The following is a 16,152-nucleotide window of genomic DNA, read 5'->3' on the forward strand; positions in this document are numbered from 1 at the left end:
TAAAGAAAATACATTCTTGTTGTCCGCAACAGTTACATTTGTAAATCAAGCAGAATGAAACAATTATGGAAATCACTCAAATCTAAGGTAAAAATATGGAATCTTACTGTAAATGTTCTATTTCAAAGCTTAAATCTGATTAAATCGGTTAATTCGTCTGAAGTTAAAAAGCAGTGTTTACACATTGGAGAGTTGTTGCACCAGGTGGATTTGCATAATTCATGGCTCCAGCACGAGAAAGGTCAATTGAACCAAAGGAGAGGATTATCAAACTTTTTCAAGGAGGTAAATCATCCTGCAATGTTAAATGGTAAATGGTAAATACTTGTATAGCGCTTTTCTACCTTCAAGGTACTCACAGCGCTTTGACACTATTTCCACATTCACCCTTTCACACACACATTCACACCCTGATGGCGGGAGCTGCCATGCAAGGCCCTAACCACGACCCATCAGAAGGTGGGGATCGAACCAGGAACCCTCAGGTTGCTGGCACGGCTACTCTCCCAACCGCGCCACCCCATCCCTAATGTTGCAAAAGATGTGGATTGGATGTGGATAGATCCACTCGACGTCCATTGCACCGGTCGCCCAGGGGGTGGTCCCCACATCTGCGGTCTCCTCCAAGGTTTCTCATTGTAATCCCATTGGGTTGAGTTTTTCCTGAGCCGAGGATATCGTTGTGACTCGTGCAGCCCTTTGAGACACTCGTGATTTAGGGCTATATAAATAAAGTTAAAGTAAAGTTAAAGTACCAATGATTGTCATGCACACACTAGGTGTGGTGAAATGTGTCCTCTGCATTTGACCCATCCCCTTGTTCTACTCCCTGGGAGGTGAGGGGAGCAGTGGGGAGCAGCGGTGGCCACGCCTGGGAATCATTTTTGGTGATTTAACCCCCAAGTCCAACCCTTGATGCTGAGTGCCAAGCAGGGAGGTAATGGGTCCCATTTTTATAGTCTTTGGTATGACTCGGCCAGGGTTTGAACTCACAACCTACCGATCTCAGGGCGGACACTCTAACCACTAGGCCACTGAGTAGGTAATCTAATAGATAATCTTTGATTGATTGATTGATTGTTCACAGTCAGCTGTGTCTAAAATCTGGACCAAATATAACTAAAATAAGAAGGTTGTAAAAGGCAAGCATACTGGTAGACCAAGGAAAACAACGTGTCAAGACAGAAAACTTAAAGCAATATGTTTTCAAGACAGAAAATGTATGGCAAAACAAATGAACAATTTGGTGGAAGCTGGTGTCATCATCTGTGACTGAACTATAAGAAACCGCCTTGAGAAAATCGGTTTTAAATACGGAAAAGCTAAACGAAAGCCGTCATTAACATCTAGACACAAAAAAACAAGGTTCCAATGAATTAAACAAAACAATGGTGGACTATGGATGACTGGATGAAAGTCATATTCAATGATGAATCGCAAATCTGCACTGGGTAAAGCGATGATGGTGGAACTTTTGTTTGGTTTCGTTCCAATGATATTTATGAAGACGACTGCCTGAAGAAAACATTCCTATGTCCACAGACATTGATTATATGAGTCTGCATGTCAGCCAATGGCACTGGGGAGAAGGCTGTCATTAAATCTTCAACAAATGCACAAGTTTATGTTGACATATCGGGCGCTTTTCTTATTCCATCAATGGAAAGGATGTTTGGGGATGATGACATCATTTTTCAAGATGATAATGCATCTTGTCAGAGAGCAAAACATGTGAAAACTTTCCTCGAAGAAAATGCATAAGGTCAATGCCATGGCCTGCAAATAGTCCCGATCTCAATTCAATTGAAAATGTGTGGTGGAAATAAAATAAAATGGTCCATGACAAGACTGATCAGAGACATTTGGAGCAAGATTGGTGAAGAGTTCTGTTCGTCACTTGTTAAGTCCAGGCCTCAGCGACTGCAAGCTGTTATAAAAGCCAGAGGTGGTGCAAGAATTGTATAGTGGTGTGTTGAAGTGTTTTTTGTTTGTTTGTTTTTCATAACTCCATAATTGTTTCCTTTAGAACTGGGTGACTCCATAATGTTTTCGCTCTGCTTGATCCAAATATGAAAGAGTTACTGACTTCCACAATTTATTTTCTTGATTTCTTTTAGTGTTTCCTAAAGACAGAAAGTTGCTATTCGAAATGACTGTAGTATTGTCTTATGTCTGTTATCTGTTTTTTTTTCTACAAAATCAAACAACTGAATGAACATCCTCCAAGACTGGTGATTTCATCATTTCTGGTTGTAGTAGCACTTTCACACAGCCACAAAAACAACTTGAACTTCTCTTAATAAAAACATCTTCCTGACACACTTGAGTGCTTTCAACTCAGTTGTTTCCACAGTTATTGTTATCGGCTTCCGACTGTTAACAGCCCGAGTGAAGTGATGATGTGCCATGTAGTTTTTTTTTTTCCATTTGTGCAGTTGCCGGGGGCCTCGATAAGGTTGGCCGTGACGCTGCCGGAGTCAGAAAAAGGAAGTAGGAGGTCTCGGGAGGTCAACCTGACGCCGGCGCTGGGGACCAGGAATCTGACACCACCCTCTCACAAACGCTGCCACTTGGAGTGGCGTCCCGTCCTGAGTGATGGCCCACAAGACTCCAGGCTCTGACACCTCGTTATCACGGCGGCATGGCATGGCAGCATGGCAGCGAGAGGCCCGTCAGGCATGTGATGCAAGAATCTTGACGAGGGGGGGGATTAAGGTTGTTAGGTGACTGGCAATCAATACTGATAAAATGTTGTTGTTTTTTTACAAATCTATTTACAGTGTGCGTTTATTTTCCATATATAATTGTACAAGGATAAAAGATGCAACTTTTGAATGCAAAACATAGTTTTCTGCAAATTTAGCAAATATATGAATTATGTCAGTATATCCTACAAAACCAGTGAAGTTGGCACGTTGTGTAAATGGTAAATAAAAACAGAATACAATGATTTGCAAATCCTTTTCAACTTATATTCAATTGAATAGACTGCAAAGACAAGATATTTAATGTTCCAACTAAAAAACTTATTTTTTTTTGCAAATAATCATTAACTTAGAATTTAATGGCAGCAAGACACTGCAAAAAAGTTGTCACGGGTATTTTTTACCACTGCGTTACATGGCCTTTCCTTTTAACAACACTCAGTAAATGTTTGGGAACTGAGGAGACCAATTTTGAAGCTTTTCAGGTGTAATTATTTCCCATTCTTGCTTGATGTACAGCTTAAGTTGTTCTTCATTGTGGTATTTTAGGCTTCCTAATGCGCCACACATTTTCAATGGGAGACAGGTCTGAACTACAAGCAGGCCAGTCTAGTACCTGCACTCTTTTACTATGAAGCCCCGCGGTTGTAACACGTGGTTTGGCATTGTCTTGCTGAAATAAGCAGGGGCGTCCATGATAATGTTGCTTGGGTGGCAACATATGTTGCTCCAAAACCTGTATGTACCTTTCAGCATTAATGGTGCCTTCACAGATGTGTAAGTTACCCATGCCTTGGGCACTAATACACCCCCATACCATCACAGATGCTGGCTTTTGAACTTTGCGCCTATAACAATCCGGATGGTTCTTTTCCTCTTTGGTCCGGAGGACACAACGTCCACAGTTTTCAAAAACTATTTGAAATGTGGACTCGTCAGACCACAGAACACTTTTCCACTTTGCAACAGTCCATCTTAGATGAGCTCGGGCCCAGCGAATCCGGCGGCGTTCTTGGGTGTTGTTGATAAATGGCTTTCGCATTACATTGTAGAGTTTTAACTTGCACTTACAGATGTAGCGACGAACTGTAGTTACTGACAGTGGTTTTTTTAAGTGTTCCTGACCCCATGTGGTGATATCCTTAACATATCGTTGTTGGTTTTTGATAAAGTACCGCCTGAGGGATCCAAGGTCACGGGCATTCAATGTTACGTGTGGTCACCTAATAACCTCTCCATATATCATCGCTTACGTGCAGTGATTTCTCCAGGTTCTCTGAACCTTTTGACAATATTACGGACCGTAGATGGTGAAATCCCTAAATTCCTTGCAATAGCTGGGTGAGAAATGTTGTTCTTAAACTGTTCAACTATTTGCTCACGCAATTGTTCACTAAGTGGCGACCCTCGCCCCATCCTTGTTTGTGAATGACTGAGCATTTCATGGAAGCTGCTTTTATGCCCAATCATGGCACCCACCTGTTCCCAATTAGCCTGTTCACCTGTGGGATTTTCGAAATAAGTGTTTGATGACCATTCCTCAACTTTCTCAGTCTTTTTTGCCACACGTGCCAGATTTTTTTAAACATGTTGCAGGCATCAAATTCCAAATGAGCTAATATTTGCAAAAAATAACAACGTTTTTCAGTTCGAACGTTAAGTATCTTGTTTTTGCAGTCTATTTAATTGAATATAGGTTGAAAAGGATTTGAAAATCATTGTATACAGGTATTTTTTACGATTTATACAACGTGCAAACTTCACTGGTTTTGGGGTTTGTACATGCTATAGGGCAAAACAAATGTAAATAGTTGAAAAATGTGATTTACATTATAATGTACATTTCATTATGTACACTCGCCTGCTCAAATGTGATTCAGTACAAGAGATGCAGCATGAATGCATGCAGTATTAGAGAAGTATTGATACAGCAATATATATTTTCACTGTGGTTGCATCATACTCAAAGGTGTTAAAAACAAGCTTTCGCTATGACACCTCTGCAAACCTGCAATAATCAGAATATTAAACATATGTTTAGTTCATGCAGATTTTCCATCCATCCTTTTTCTACCGCTTGTTAATTTTGGGGTCGCGGGGGGGCTTGAGCCTTTAGGGGTGGAAGCCGGAGTACCCGGAGGGAACCCACGCAGTCACGGGGAGAACATGCAAACTCCACACAGAAAGACCCTGAGCCAGGGAATCGAACTCAGGGCCTTTTTATTGTGAGGCAAGAGCACCACTGCCCTGCCGTGCTGCCCTAATGCAGATTTTCAAATATTAATTGTAAAAAATATATGTTCACGTTTGATTTTATTGCATTTTTATTGTTATTCTAACTTATTCTGAGGTCTTTATTACTCAAAAGTATTTTTTTATTTGTATTATTATTGTCACAGTGCAAAACAAAAATATCTGTAGATTTTACCGTTGAAAAATGGCGGATCAGTCATCCAAATTTTACAGTTAAATTTACAAAGGTTTTTACACCAAATCACTAAGAATTAAAAAAATCAGTAAATACCACTGTTATTGTTACGGTCAAATTTGTCGACTGAGGTGCCAGATTTTTACTGTAAATTCTTCTGACTTTTCTACAGTGCATTATTATTATTATTACACTGTAAAACAATCTGTAGATTTTACAGTAAAAACTGCCAGCTGTCGCCAGAATTTTACAGTAAAATTTACAATGTTTTTTGCACCGGATTACTCTCCATGGACAAACTGTACCACTGTTAATTTTACGGTAACATTCTGGTGACTGAGCTGCCAGTCTTTTACCGTAAAATCTACAGACTTTTTTTTGCAGCGTATTAATATCATTATTATGGATATTATTATTATCATTATTAATATTTACTAGGGATGTCCAATAATGGCTTTTTGCCGATATCCGATATTCCGATATTGTCCAACACTTTATATACCGATACCAATATCAACCGATACCGAAATCAACCGATATACAGTATGCAGTCGTGGAATCAACACATTATTATGCCTAATTTGGACAACCAGGTATGGTGAAGATAAGGTACATTTAAAAAAATAAAAAATAATAAGATAAATACATTTAAAAAAAATTCTTGAATAAAAAAGAAAGTAAAACAATGTAAAAACAGTTACATAGAAACTAGTAATTAATGAAAATGAGTAAAATTAACTGTTAAAAGTTAGTACTATTAGTGGACCAGCAGCACGCGCAATCATGTGTGCTTACGGACTGTATCCCTTGCAGACTGTATTGTTATATATTGATATATAATGTAGGAACCAGAATATTAATAGCAGAAAGAAACAACCCTTTTGTGTGAATGAGTGTAAATGGGGGAGGGAGTTTTTTGGGTTGGTGCACTAATTGTAAGTGTATCTTGTGTTTTTTATGTTGATTTGATTAAAAAAAATAAAAATAAAAACGATACCAATAATAAAAAAAACGATACCGATAATTTTAACGCATTTATCGGACATCTTTAATATTTACATAATAATTTTTCGACGTTTTTATCGTTATCATTATTGTTGTTATTTTTTGTTATTGTTATCATTATTATTACATTATTATCAATATTAATATTAATAGTGTATAAAAACTTCACTATGACACCTATGCAAACCACAATAATAGATACATTTAACATATGATTCTCAATACATTTCTTGAATAATCATCTTCACATATTAATATAATATGTAATGTGATATGCGATATACTTATACAATTTATCTACATACAGTACAGGCCAAAAGTTTGGACACACATTCTAATTTCAATGCGTTTTCTTTATTTTCATGACTATTTACATTGTGGATTGTCACTGAAGGCATCAAAACTAGGACACCTGTGAAGTGAAAACCCTTTCAGGTCACCTCTTGAAGCTCATCGAGAGAATGCCAAGAGTGTGCAAAACAGCAATCAGAGCAAAGGGTGGCTATTTTGAAGAAACTAGAATATAAAACATGTTTTCAGTTATTTCACCTTACGTACATAACTCCGCATGTGTTCATTCATAGTTTTGATGCCTTCAGTGACAATCTGCAATGTAAATAGTCATGAAAATAAAGAAAACCCATTGAATGAGAAGGTGTGTCCAAACCTTTGGCCTGTACTGTATACAAACAATTCCTTATTTATTTATGAGTTTTCGTTATATATATTTTTTATCTAAAAATATATACAAAATATATATATACATACACACACATATGTATATATATATATATATACACATACACAGTATATGTATGAATTGTATATGTATACCACATTAATACCTCTCTAACATTGTCACAACTGAGCAGTTTTATCAGAATTCAACTACAGTGTGCCTATTAAGGTGTCTGCTATCGTGTCGATGTCATGCGGACATAATTAAATATCACCAAAAGAACCATTTAGATGATTAAATAACGTATTTGACCTGCCTTTTGTGTCTAAACATTACGGTAATTTCATTCGTAGGTGTCAAACAAACTAAGCAAACCATTTACATACTAATAAAGATACTAATAATATACAATTTACACCATGTATAGTAGAGAAGTGACTATGTTTGAAGCCCTCAGTCTTTATCTTTGTGCGTGGGAGACTATCTACAGCCACACTCCGCCACCACCATGCCCTCATATTTGTGGTTGAAAGTGATCACCCCGTTATCGTGATAAAGGAGCGAAATGGGCTCCAGCTTAGTGGGTACACAGCAGGCACGCGATGCCCTCTCCGGGCTCTTAACGCTCAGCAGCGTCTGCACGATGGCGTGCTTGGTGGGCGAGACCTCGGGGGTCAGAGGGGCGCCGCACACGCCTTTGCACGTGTAGGCCTCGTAGCCCAACGGCTGGATGATCCACGTGTCCCAGCCGATGTCTTTAAAATCCACAAAGAGCGGTGTCCTCTTGCAGGCCTCGCTCTTAACATTGCGGCGGAGCCGATGAGGTGTGTCGTGGATAAGCTGTCGGTCGGGTAGGTCGTTCCCACGTTGCTCGTGACGTTTGCCGGGGTCGTCCGAAAAGACCACCATCACTGGGTTTTGCTGCCCCTCGGTATCAATCAGGACCTCGCCGTCCCGCGTCACCGCCTCCTCCGACCCCAAAATGGCGATATGGACCTCCAGCCTGAGCGTCACATATCCAAACTCTCGTCGGAGCTCCACGGCATGAGTCAGGTCAAAGGACACCCAGCTGCAATCTTCGGCGACAATGTGCTTGGTCAGCAGTTCCTCCAGATGCTCCTCCTCCTCCTCCTCCTCCTCTTGATCCCGCCTTCGCACAGTCTTGCCAACTTCCCTGGTCCAAATCACGCCGCCGTGGACTTTGTAAATGGTCACCTTGCAGGCAAGGTAGGGTCTTTGGGACCTACGGACCAGCGTGAAGAGGCGAAGCTCAGCTCGGGTGATGTCCTCGTGCTGCGGAACGGAGATGTTGAAGAGGAGCAGGTGTGTCCTGACACCCCTGAATGTCACACCGTTGCGGGACAAACCTGAAAATATTAACACAGATGTCTTAACAAATTTAGTACTCTCAAAAGAACTGCTCTACTTCACTTGGGAACATAACCCTCCTCTTTTAGGCCAATTAATCTATCGAGAACAGGGATTCTTAAATTGTGGTACGCGTACCACCATTTAGTGCCTATGTGTCAAAGTCAAGGGAAGTATATAACGTATCAACCTTCAGTTTTTTAGGTACAATGACTTGTCCATGGTGTGTTTTCATCAAAAACAATGTTTTTAGTAACTTTCATCATCACTTTCACAGTTTAGAAATATACCAGTACCTTTCCAGGCCAATGAAAATGAAACAAAAAACATATACATGTAGTCTTAAACCAAGATTTTGGGAGGGATAAGGGAAGTATATAGTATATAGCAGGGGTCGGCAACCCAAAATGTTGAAGGAGCCATATTGGACCAAAAATACAAAAACAAATCTGTCTGGAGCCGCAACAAATTAAAAGCCATATTACATACAGATAGTGTGTCGTGAGATATACATTGAATTGAGATGACTTAAAGGAAACTAAATGAGCTCAAATATACCTACAAATGAGGCATAATGATGCAATATGTACATATCGCTAGCCTAAATAGCATGTTAGCATCGATTAGCTTGCAGTCATGCAGTGACCAAATATGTCTGATTAGCACTCCACACAAGTCAATAACATCAACAAAACTCACCTTCGTGCATTCACGCACAACATTAAAAGTTTGGTGGACAAAATGAGACAGAAAAAGAAGTGGCATAAAACACGTCCTAGAAAGTCGGAGAAAGTTACAGATGTAAACAAACTAAGGTGAGTTCAAGGACCGCCAAAATTAGTAGGACAAAACGACGCTCGCCAAATACTCGAATCAGTGAAGCATGTTTAATTTAAACAGTGTGCTTTATAACAATTAGGGAGGTTTGTGTCATGTTTGTCCTCCTACAGAAACCATATTAAAACAAAAAAATATTTTTTGCCCCCTCATCTTTTTCCATTTTTCATACATTTTTGAAAAAGCTTCAGAGAGCCACTAGGGCGGCGCTAAAGAGCCGCATGCGGCTCTAGAGCCGCGGGTTGCCGACCCCTGGTATATAGCAACCATCAGTTTTTGAGGTCGATTGACTTGTCCATGGTGTTTCCTTGAAAATAATGTTTTTAGTAACTTTCATACTCACTTTCACAGTTTGGGAACATACCAGTACATATCCAGGTCAATGGAAATGGAAAAACATATGCAGTACATGTAACCTTAATCAAGTTTTTGGGGCGATCAGGGAAGTATCTAGAATATCAAACTTCAGTTTTTGAGGTACAGTGACCTGTCCTTGGGGTAGTTCCCACAAAAGTACGTGTTTAGTATCTTTAACCCTTCTCTTTCACAGCTTGTGAACATACCAGTACCTTTCCAGGTCAATGGAAATGGAAAAACATATACATATAGCCTAATCGAGACTTTTGTGGAGATAAGGGAAGTATGTAGCATATCAACCTTTAGTTCTTTTTAGGTACAATGACTTGTCCATGGTGTGTTTTCTTCAAAAAGAATGTTTTTAGTCACTTTCATTCATCACTTTTACAGTATGGGAACATACCAGTGCCTTTCCAGGCCAATGGAATTGGAGTAACATATGCAGTACATATAACCTTATTCAAGATTTTTGGGAGATTAGGGAAGTATCTAGAATATCAAACTTCAGTTTTTGAGGTACAGTGACCTGTCCTTGGGGTAGTTTCCACAAAAGTACGTGTTTAGTACCTTTAAACCTTCTCTTTCACACTTTGTGAACATACCAGTACCTTTCCAGTCCAATGAAAATGGAAAAAAAACATATTCATATAGTCTTAAATCAAGAATTTGGGAGCGAATAAGGAAGTATGTATCATATCAACCTTCAGTTATTTAGGTACAATGACTTGTCCATGGTGTGTTTTCTTCAAAAAGAATGTTTTTAGTCACTTTCATTCATCACTTTTACAGTTTGGGAACATACCAGTGCCTTTCCAGGCCAATGGAAATGGAGTAACATATGCAGTACATATAACCTTAATCAAGATTTTTGGGAGATTAGGGAAGTATCTAGAATATCAAACTTCAGTTTTTGAGGTACTGTGACCTGTCCTTGGGGTAGTTCCCACAAAAGTATGTATTTAGTACCTTTAACCCTTCTCTTTCACACTTTGTGAACATACCAGTACCTTTCCAGGCCAATGAAAATGGAAAAAAACATATTCATATAGTCTTAAATCAAGAATTTGGGAGCGAATAAGGAAGTATGTATCATATCAACCTTCAGTTATTTAGGTACAATGACTTGTCCATGGTGTGTTTTCTTCAAAAAGAATGTTTTTAGTCACTTTCATTCATCACTTTTACAGTTTGGGAACATACCAGTGCCTTTCCAGGCCAATGGAAATGGAGTAACATATGCAGTACATACAACCTTAATCAAGATTTCTGGGAGATTGGGGAAGTATCTAGAATATCAAACTTCAGTTTTTGAGGTACAGTGACCTGTCCTTGGGGTAGTTTCCACAAAAGTATGTGTTTAGTACCTTTAACCCTTCTCTTTCACACTTTGTGAACATACCAGTACCTTTCCAGGCCAGTGAAAATGGGAAAAACCATATACATATAGTCTTAAATCAAGAATTTGGAAGCGAAAAGGGAAGTATGTAGCGTATCAACTTTCAGTTTTTTAGGTACAATTACTTGTCCATGGTGTGTTTTCTTCAAAAAGAATGTTTTTAGTCACTTTCATTCATCACTTTTACAGTTTGGGAACATACCAGTGCCTTTCCAGGCCAATGGAAATGGAGTAACATATGCAGTACATACAACCTTAATCAAGATTTTTGGGAGATTAGGGAAGTATCTAGAATATCAAACTTCAGTTTTTGAGGTACAGTGACCGGTCCTTGGGGTAGTTTCCACAAAAGTACGTGTTTAGTACCTTTAACCCTTCTCTTTCACACTTTGTGAACATACCAGTACCTTTCCAGTCCAATGAAAATGGAAAAAAACATATTCATATAGTCTTAAATCAAGAATTTGGGAGCGAATAAGGAAGTATGTATCATATCAACCTTCAGTTATTTAGGTACAATGACTTGTCCATGGTGTGTTTTCTTCAAAAATAATGTTTTTAGTCACTTTCATTCATCACTTTTACAGTTTGGGAACATACCAGTGCCTTTCCAGGCCAATGGAAATGGAGTAACATATGCAGTACATACGACCTTAATCAAGATTTTTGGGAGATTAGGGAAGTATCTAGAATATCAAACTTCAGTTTTTGAGGTACTGTGACCTGTCCTTGGGGTAGTTCCCACAAAAGTATGTATTTAGTACCTTTAACCCATCTCTTTTACTGTTTGTGAACATACCAGTACCTTTTCAAGCCAATGAAAATGGAAAAAGACATATACATATAGTCTTAAATCAAGAATTTGGGAGCGAATATTGAAGTATGTAGCTTATCAACCTTCAGTTTTTTAGACTTGTTCATGGTGTGTTTTCTTCAAAACGAATGTTTTTAGTCACTTTCATTCATCACTTTTACAGTTTGGGAACATACCAGTGCCTTTCCAGGCCAATGGAAATGGAAATGGAGTAACATATGCAGTACATACAACCTTAATCAAGATTTTTGGGAGATTAGGGAAGTATCTAGAATATCAAACTTCAGTTTTTGAGGTACAGTGACCCGTCCTTGGGGTAGTTTCCACAAAAGTATGTGTTTAGTACCTTTTACCCTTCTCTTTCACACTTTGTGAACATACCAGTACCTTTCCAGGCCAATGAAAATGGAAAAAACCATATACATATAGTCTTAAATCAAGAATTTGGGAGCGAAAAGGGAAGTATGTAGCGTATCAACTTTCAGTTTTTTAGGTACAATTACTTGTCCATGGTGTGTTTTCTTCAAAAATAATGTTTTTAGTCACTTTCATTCATCACTTTTACAGTATGGGAACATACCAGTGCCTTTCCAGGCCAATGGAATTGGAGTAACATATGCAGTACATATAACCTTATTCAAGATTTTTGGGAGATTAGGGAAGTATCTAGAATATCAAACTTCAGTTTTTGAGGTACAGTGACCTGTCCTTGGGGTAGTTTCCACAAAAGTACGTGTTTAGTACCTTTAACCCTTCTCTTTCACACTTTGTGAACATACCAGTATCTTTCCAGTCCAATGAAAATGGAAAAAAACATATTCATATAGTCTTAAATCAAGAATTTGGGAGCGAATAAGGAAGTATGTATCATATCAACCTTCAGTTATTTAGTTACAATGACTTGTCCATGGTGTGTTTTCTTCAAAAATAATGTTTTTAGTCACTTTCATTCATCACTTTTACAGTTTGGGAACATACCAGTGCCTTTCCAGGCCAATGGAAATGGAGTAACATATGCAGTACATACAACCTTAATCAAGATTTTTGGGAGATTAGGGAAGTATCTAGAATATCAAACTTCAGTTTTTGAGGTACAGTGACCTGTCCTTGGGGTAGTTTCCACAAAAGTACGTGTTTAGTACCTTTAACCCTTCTCTTTCACACTTTGTGAACATACCAGTACCTTTCCAGGCCAATGAAAATGGAAAAAACCATATACATATAGTCTTAAATCAAGAATTTGGGAGCGAAAAGGGAAGTATGTAGCGTATCAACTTTCAGTTGTTTAGTTACAATGACTTGTCCATGGTGTGTTTTCTTCAAAAAGAATGTTTTTAGTCACTTTCATCCATTACTTTTACAGTTTGGGAACATACCCGTGCCTTTCCAGGCCAATGGAAATGGAGTAACATATGCAGTACATACAACCTTAATCAAGATTTTTGGGAGATTGGGGAAGTATCTAGAATATCAAACTTCAGTTTTTGAGGTACAATGACCCGTCCTTGGGGTAGTTTCCACAAAAGTACGTGTTTAGTACCTTTAACCCTTCTCTTTCACACTTTGTGAACATACCAGTACCTTTCCAGGCCAATGAAAATGGAAAAAACCATATACATATAGTCTTAAATCAAGAATTTGGGAGCGAAAAGGGAAGTATGTAGCGTATCAACTTTCAGTTGTTTAGTTACAATGACTTGTCCATGGTGTGTTTTCTTCAAAAATAATGTTTTTAGTCTCTTTCATCCATTACTTTTACAGTTTGGGAACATACCAGTGCCTTTCCAGGCCAATGGAAATGGAAAAACATGCAGTACATATAACCTTAATCAATATTTTTTGGGAGATTAGCAACGTTTTTGAGGTACACTGACCTGTCCTTGGGGTAGTTCCCTCAAAAGTACGTGTTTAGTACCTTTAACCCTTCTCTTTCACACTTTGTGAACATACCAGTACCTTTCCAGTCCAATGAAAATGGAAAAAACCATATACATATAGTCTTAAATCAAGAATTTGGGAGCGAATAAGGAAGTATGTATCATATCAACCTTCAGTTATTTAGGTACAATGACTTGTCCAAGGTGTGTTTTCTTCAAAAAGAATGTTTTTAGTCACTTTCATTCATCACTTTTACAGTTTGGGAACATACCAGTGCCTTTCCAGGCCAATGGAAATGGAGTAACATATGCAGTACATATAACCTTAATCAAGATTTTTGGGAGATTAGGGAAGTATCTAGAATATCAAACTTCAGTTTTTGAGGTACTGTGACCTGTCCTTGGGGTAGTTCCCACAAAAGTATGTATTTAGTACCTTTAACCCATCTCTTTTACTGTTTGTGAACATACCAGTACCTTTTCAAGCCAATGAAAAGGGAAAAAGACATATACATATACAGTAGTCTTAAATCAAGAATTTGGGAGCGAATATTGAAGTATGTAGCTTATCAACCTTCAGTTTTTTAGACTTGTTCATGGTGTGTTTTCTTCAAAACGAATGTTTTTACTCACTTTCATTCATCACTTTTACAGTTTGGGAACATACCAGTGCTAATGGAAATGGAAAAACATATGCAGTACATATAGCCTTAATCAAGATTTTTTTGGGAGATTAGCAAAGTTTTTGAGGTACACTGACCTGTCCTTGGGGTAGTTCCCTCAAAAGTACGTGTTCAGTACTTTTAACCCTTCTCTTTTACAGTTTGGGAACATACCAGTACCACTTTAGGTGAATTACAAGCCCAATAGAGGGTTTATTAATAGGCACAGAATTGGATAATTGTATGGCTTGACAAAGGGGTAGAACTGCTCAAGTACCTTTCACCCTTCATGTGTACACTTTGGGAACATACCAGAACTTTTTTAGGCCATTAATTACAAAAAAGAGAATATAATGCAGTATATGATACCTTCTGATGGGACAAAAAAAGCGGCCGTACCTTCGTTCTTGAAACTGCGCACTACGTTGGCCGAGGGCACTGCGCTTCGGTCGTTGGCGAATCTCTGGTAGAGTTCCAGCATGTACTCTGGGGGCTCCTTAGGAGCGGAAAGGGCCCTGACCGGGGTCTTCTGCCCGGTGACGTTCAGCGTGGCCAGAAAGTGGCTGAGGAAGTCTTTTGCGTCGAGAAGCGAACCGTCGCGTCCGACGGGACCGCCGGAGCTCACGACAAGAAGGACGCTCAAGGAGAGGATCGAGCCCAAGCCGGAGACGACTGTCAGGGTCATGGCCGGGTGCAGAAACAACGATCTCGTATCCGAAAATGAGGCGATTGGACTCTCAACGGTGAACAGGTTGGCGACGAGGCGAGGACAAAGCAGCTGTGCCCTTCATGTGCTCGGGTTGTGAGGGCAGTCCAATGTGTGCTGTTGACATGTTTGGAGATGTCATCGAGGCCGTGCTCGACCCTCCTCTACGCCCCCCAATCACCTACCACCCTCATGCCTGTCCAGGACTCCATGATGCCTTCTCATTCTAGGGAACTCCAAGCATCGGTCTCCTCACACAAAGCAACAAGGAAAGGGTGGGATTAAATAAACTCTGCTTCTTCCTACTCCTTTTCGGACATGTTGCCTTGCAATCTGACACAATTTCAGATCTATATTTTTTTATGATTGAACCTATTTTATTTACTCCACTGGAACAAACTTTTCCTGTAGTTTTTTTTTACAAACAAAAACAATTCTGGGCTGTCAAATTCAACAAGTTAACTAATGTGATTAACCACAAAAAATTATCGCATTTAACCTGGCAATAAGATACACTACCGTTCAAAAGTTTGGGGTCACCCAAACAATTTTGTGGAATAGCCTTCATTTCTAAGAACAAGAATAGACTGTCGAGTTTCAGATGAAAGTTCTCTTTTTTGGCCATTTTGAGCGTTTAATTGACCCCACAAATGTGATGCTCCAGAAACTCAATCTGCTCAAAGGAAGGTCAGTTTTGTAGCTTCTGTAACGAGCTAAACTGTTTTCAGATGTGTGAACATGATTGCACAAGGGTTTTCTAATCATCAATTAGCCTTCTGAGCCAATGAGCAAACACATTGTACCATTAGAACACTGGAGTGATAGTTGCTGGAAATGGGCCTCTATACACCTATGTAGATATTGCACCAAAAAGCAGACATTTTGCAGCTAGAATAGTCATTTACCACATTAGCAATGTATAGAGTGTATTTCTTTAAAGTTAAGACTAGTTTAAAGTTATCTTCATTGAAAAGTACAGTGCTTTTCCTTCAAAAATAAGGACATTTCAATGTGACCCCAAACTTTTGAACGGTAGTGTAGATAAAACGTTTACCACTAAACGTTTAAAACGGTTTACACTTTAACAATTGTTAAGAGTGTCCGCCCTGAGATCGCTAGGTCGTGAGTTCAAACCCCAGCCGAGTCATACCAAAGACAATAAAAATGGGACCCATTTGCCTCCCTGCTTGGCACTCAGCATCAAGGGTTGGAATTGGGGGTTAAATCACCAAAATGATTCCCGAGCGCGGCCACCGCTGCTGCTCACTGCTCCCCTCACCCCCCAGGGGGTGGAACAAGGGGATTGGGTCAAATGCAG

General features: G+C 39.2%; 1 protein-coding gene across 1 annotated transcript; it reads right to left on the reverse strand.

The window, feature by feature from the left end:
• Window positions 1–7,297: 7,297 nt before the first annotated feature.
• Window positions 7,298–14,813, reverse strand: LOC133638831 (bone morphogenetic protein 10-like). Its single transcript, XM_062031815.1, has 2 exons — window positions 14,528–14,813; window positions 7,298–8,184 (listed from the first exon to the last, which is right to left on the reverse strand). Exons 1-2 carry the CDS (start codon window positions 14,811–14,813, stop codon window positions 7,298–7,300), a joined length of 1,173 nt encoding a protein of 390 aa, XP_061887799.1.
• Window positions 14,814–16,152: the final 1,339 nt, after the last annotated feature.

Source organism: Entelurus aequoreus, linkage group LG21, assembly GCF_033978785.1.
Source record: "Entelurus aequoreus isolate RoL-2023_Sb linkage group LG21, RoL_Eaeq_v1.1, whole genome shotgun sequence".
Taxonomy (NCBI): Eukaryota; Metazoa; Chordata; class Actinopteri; order Syngnathiformes; family Syngnathidae; genus Entelurus; species Entelurus aequoreus.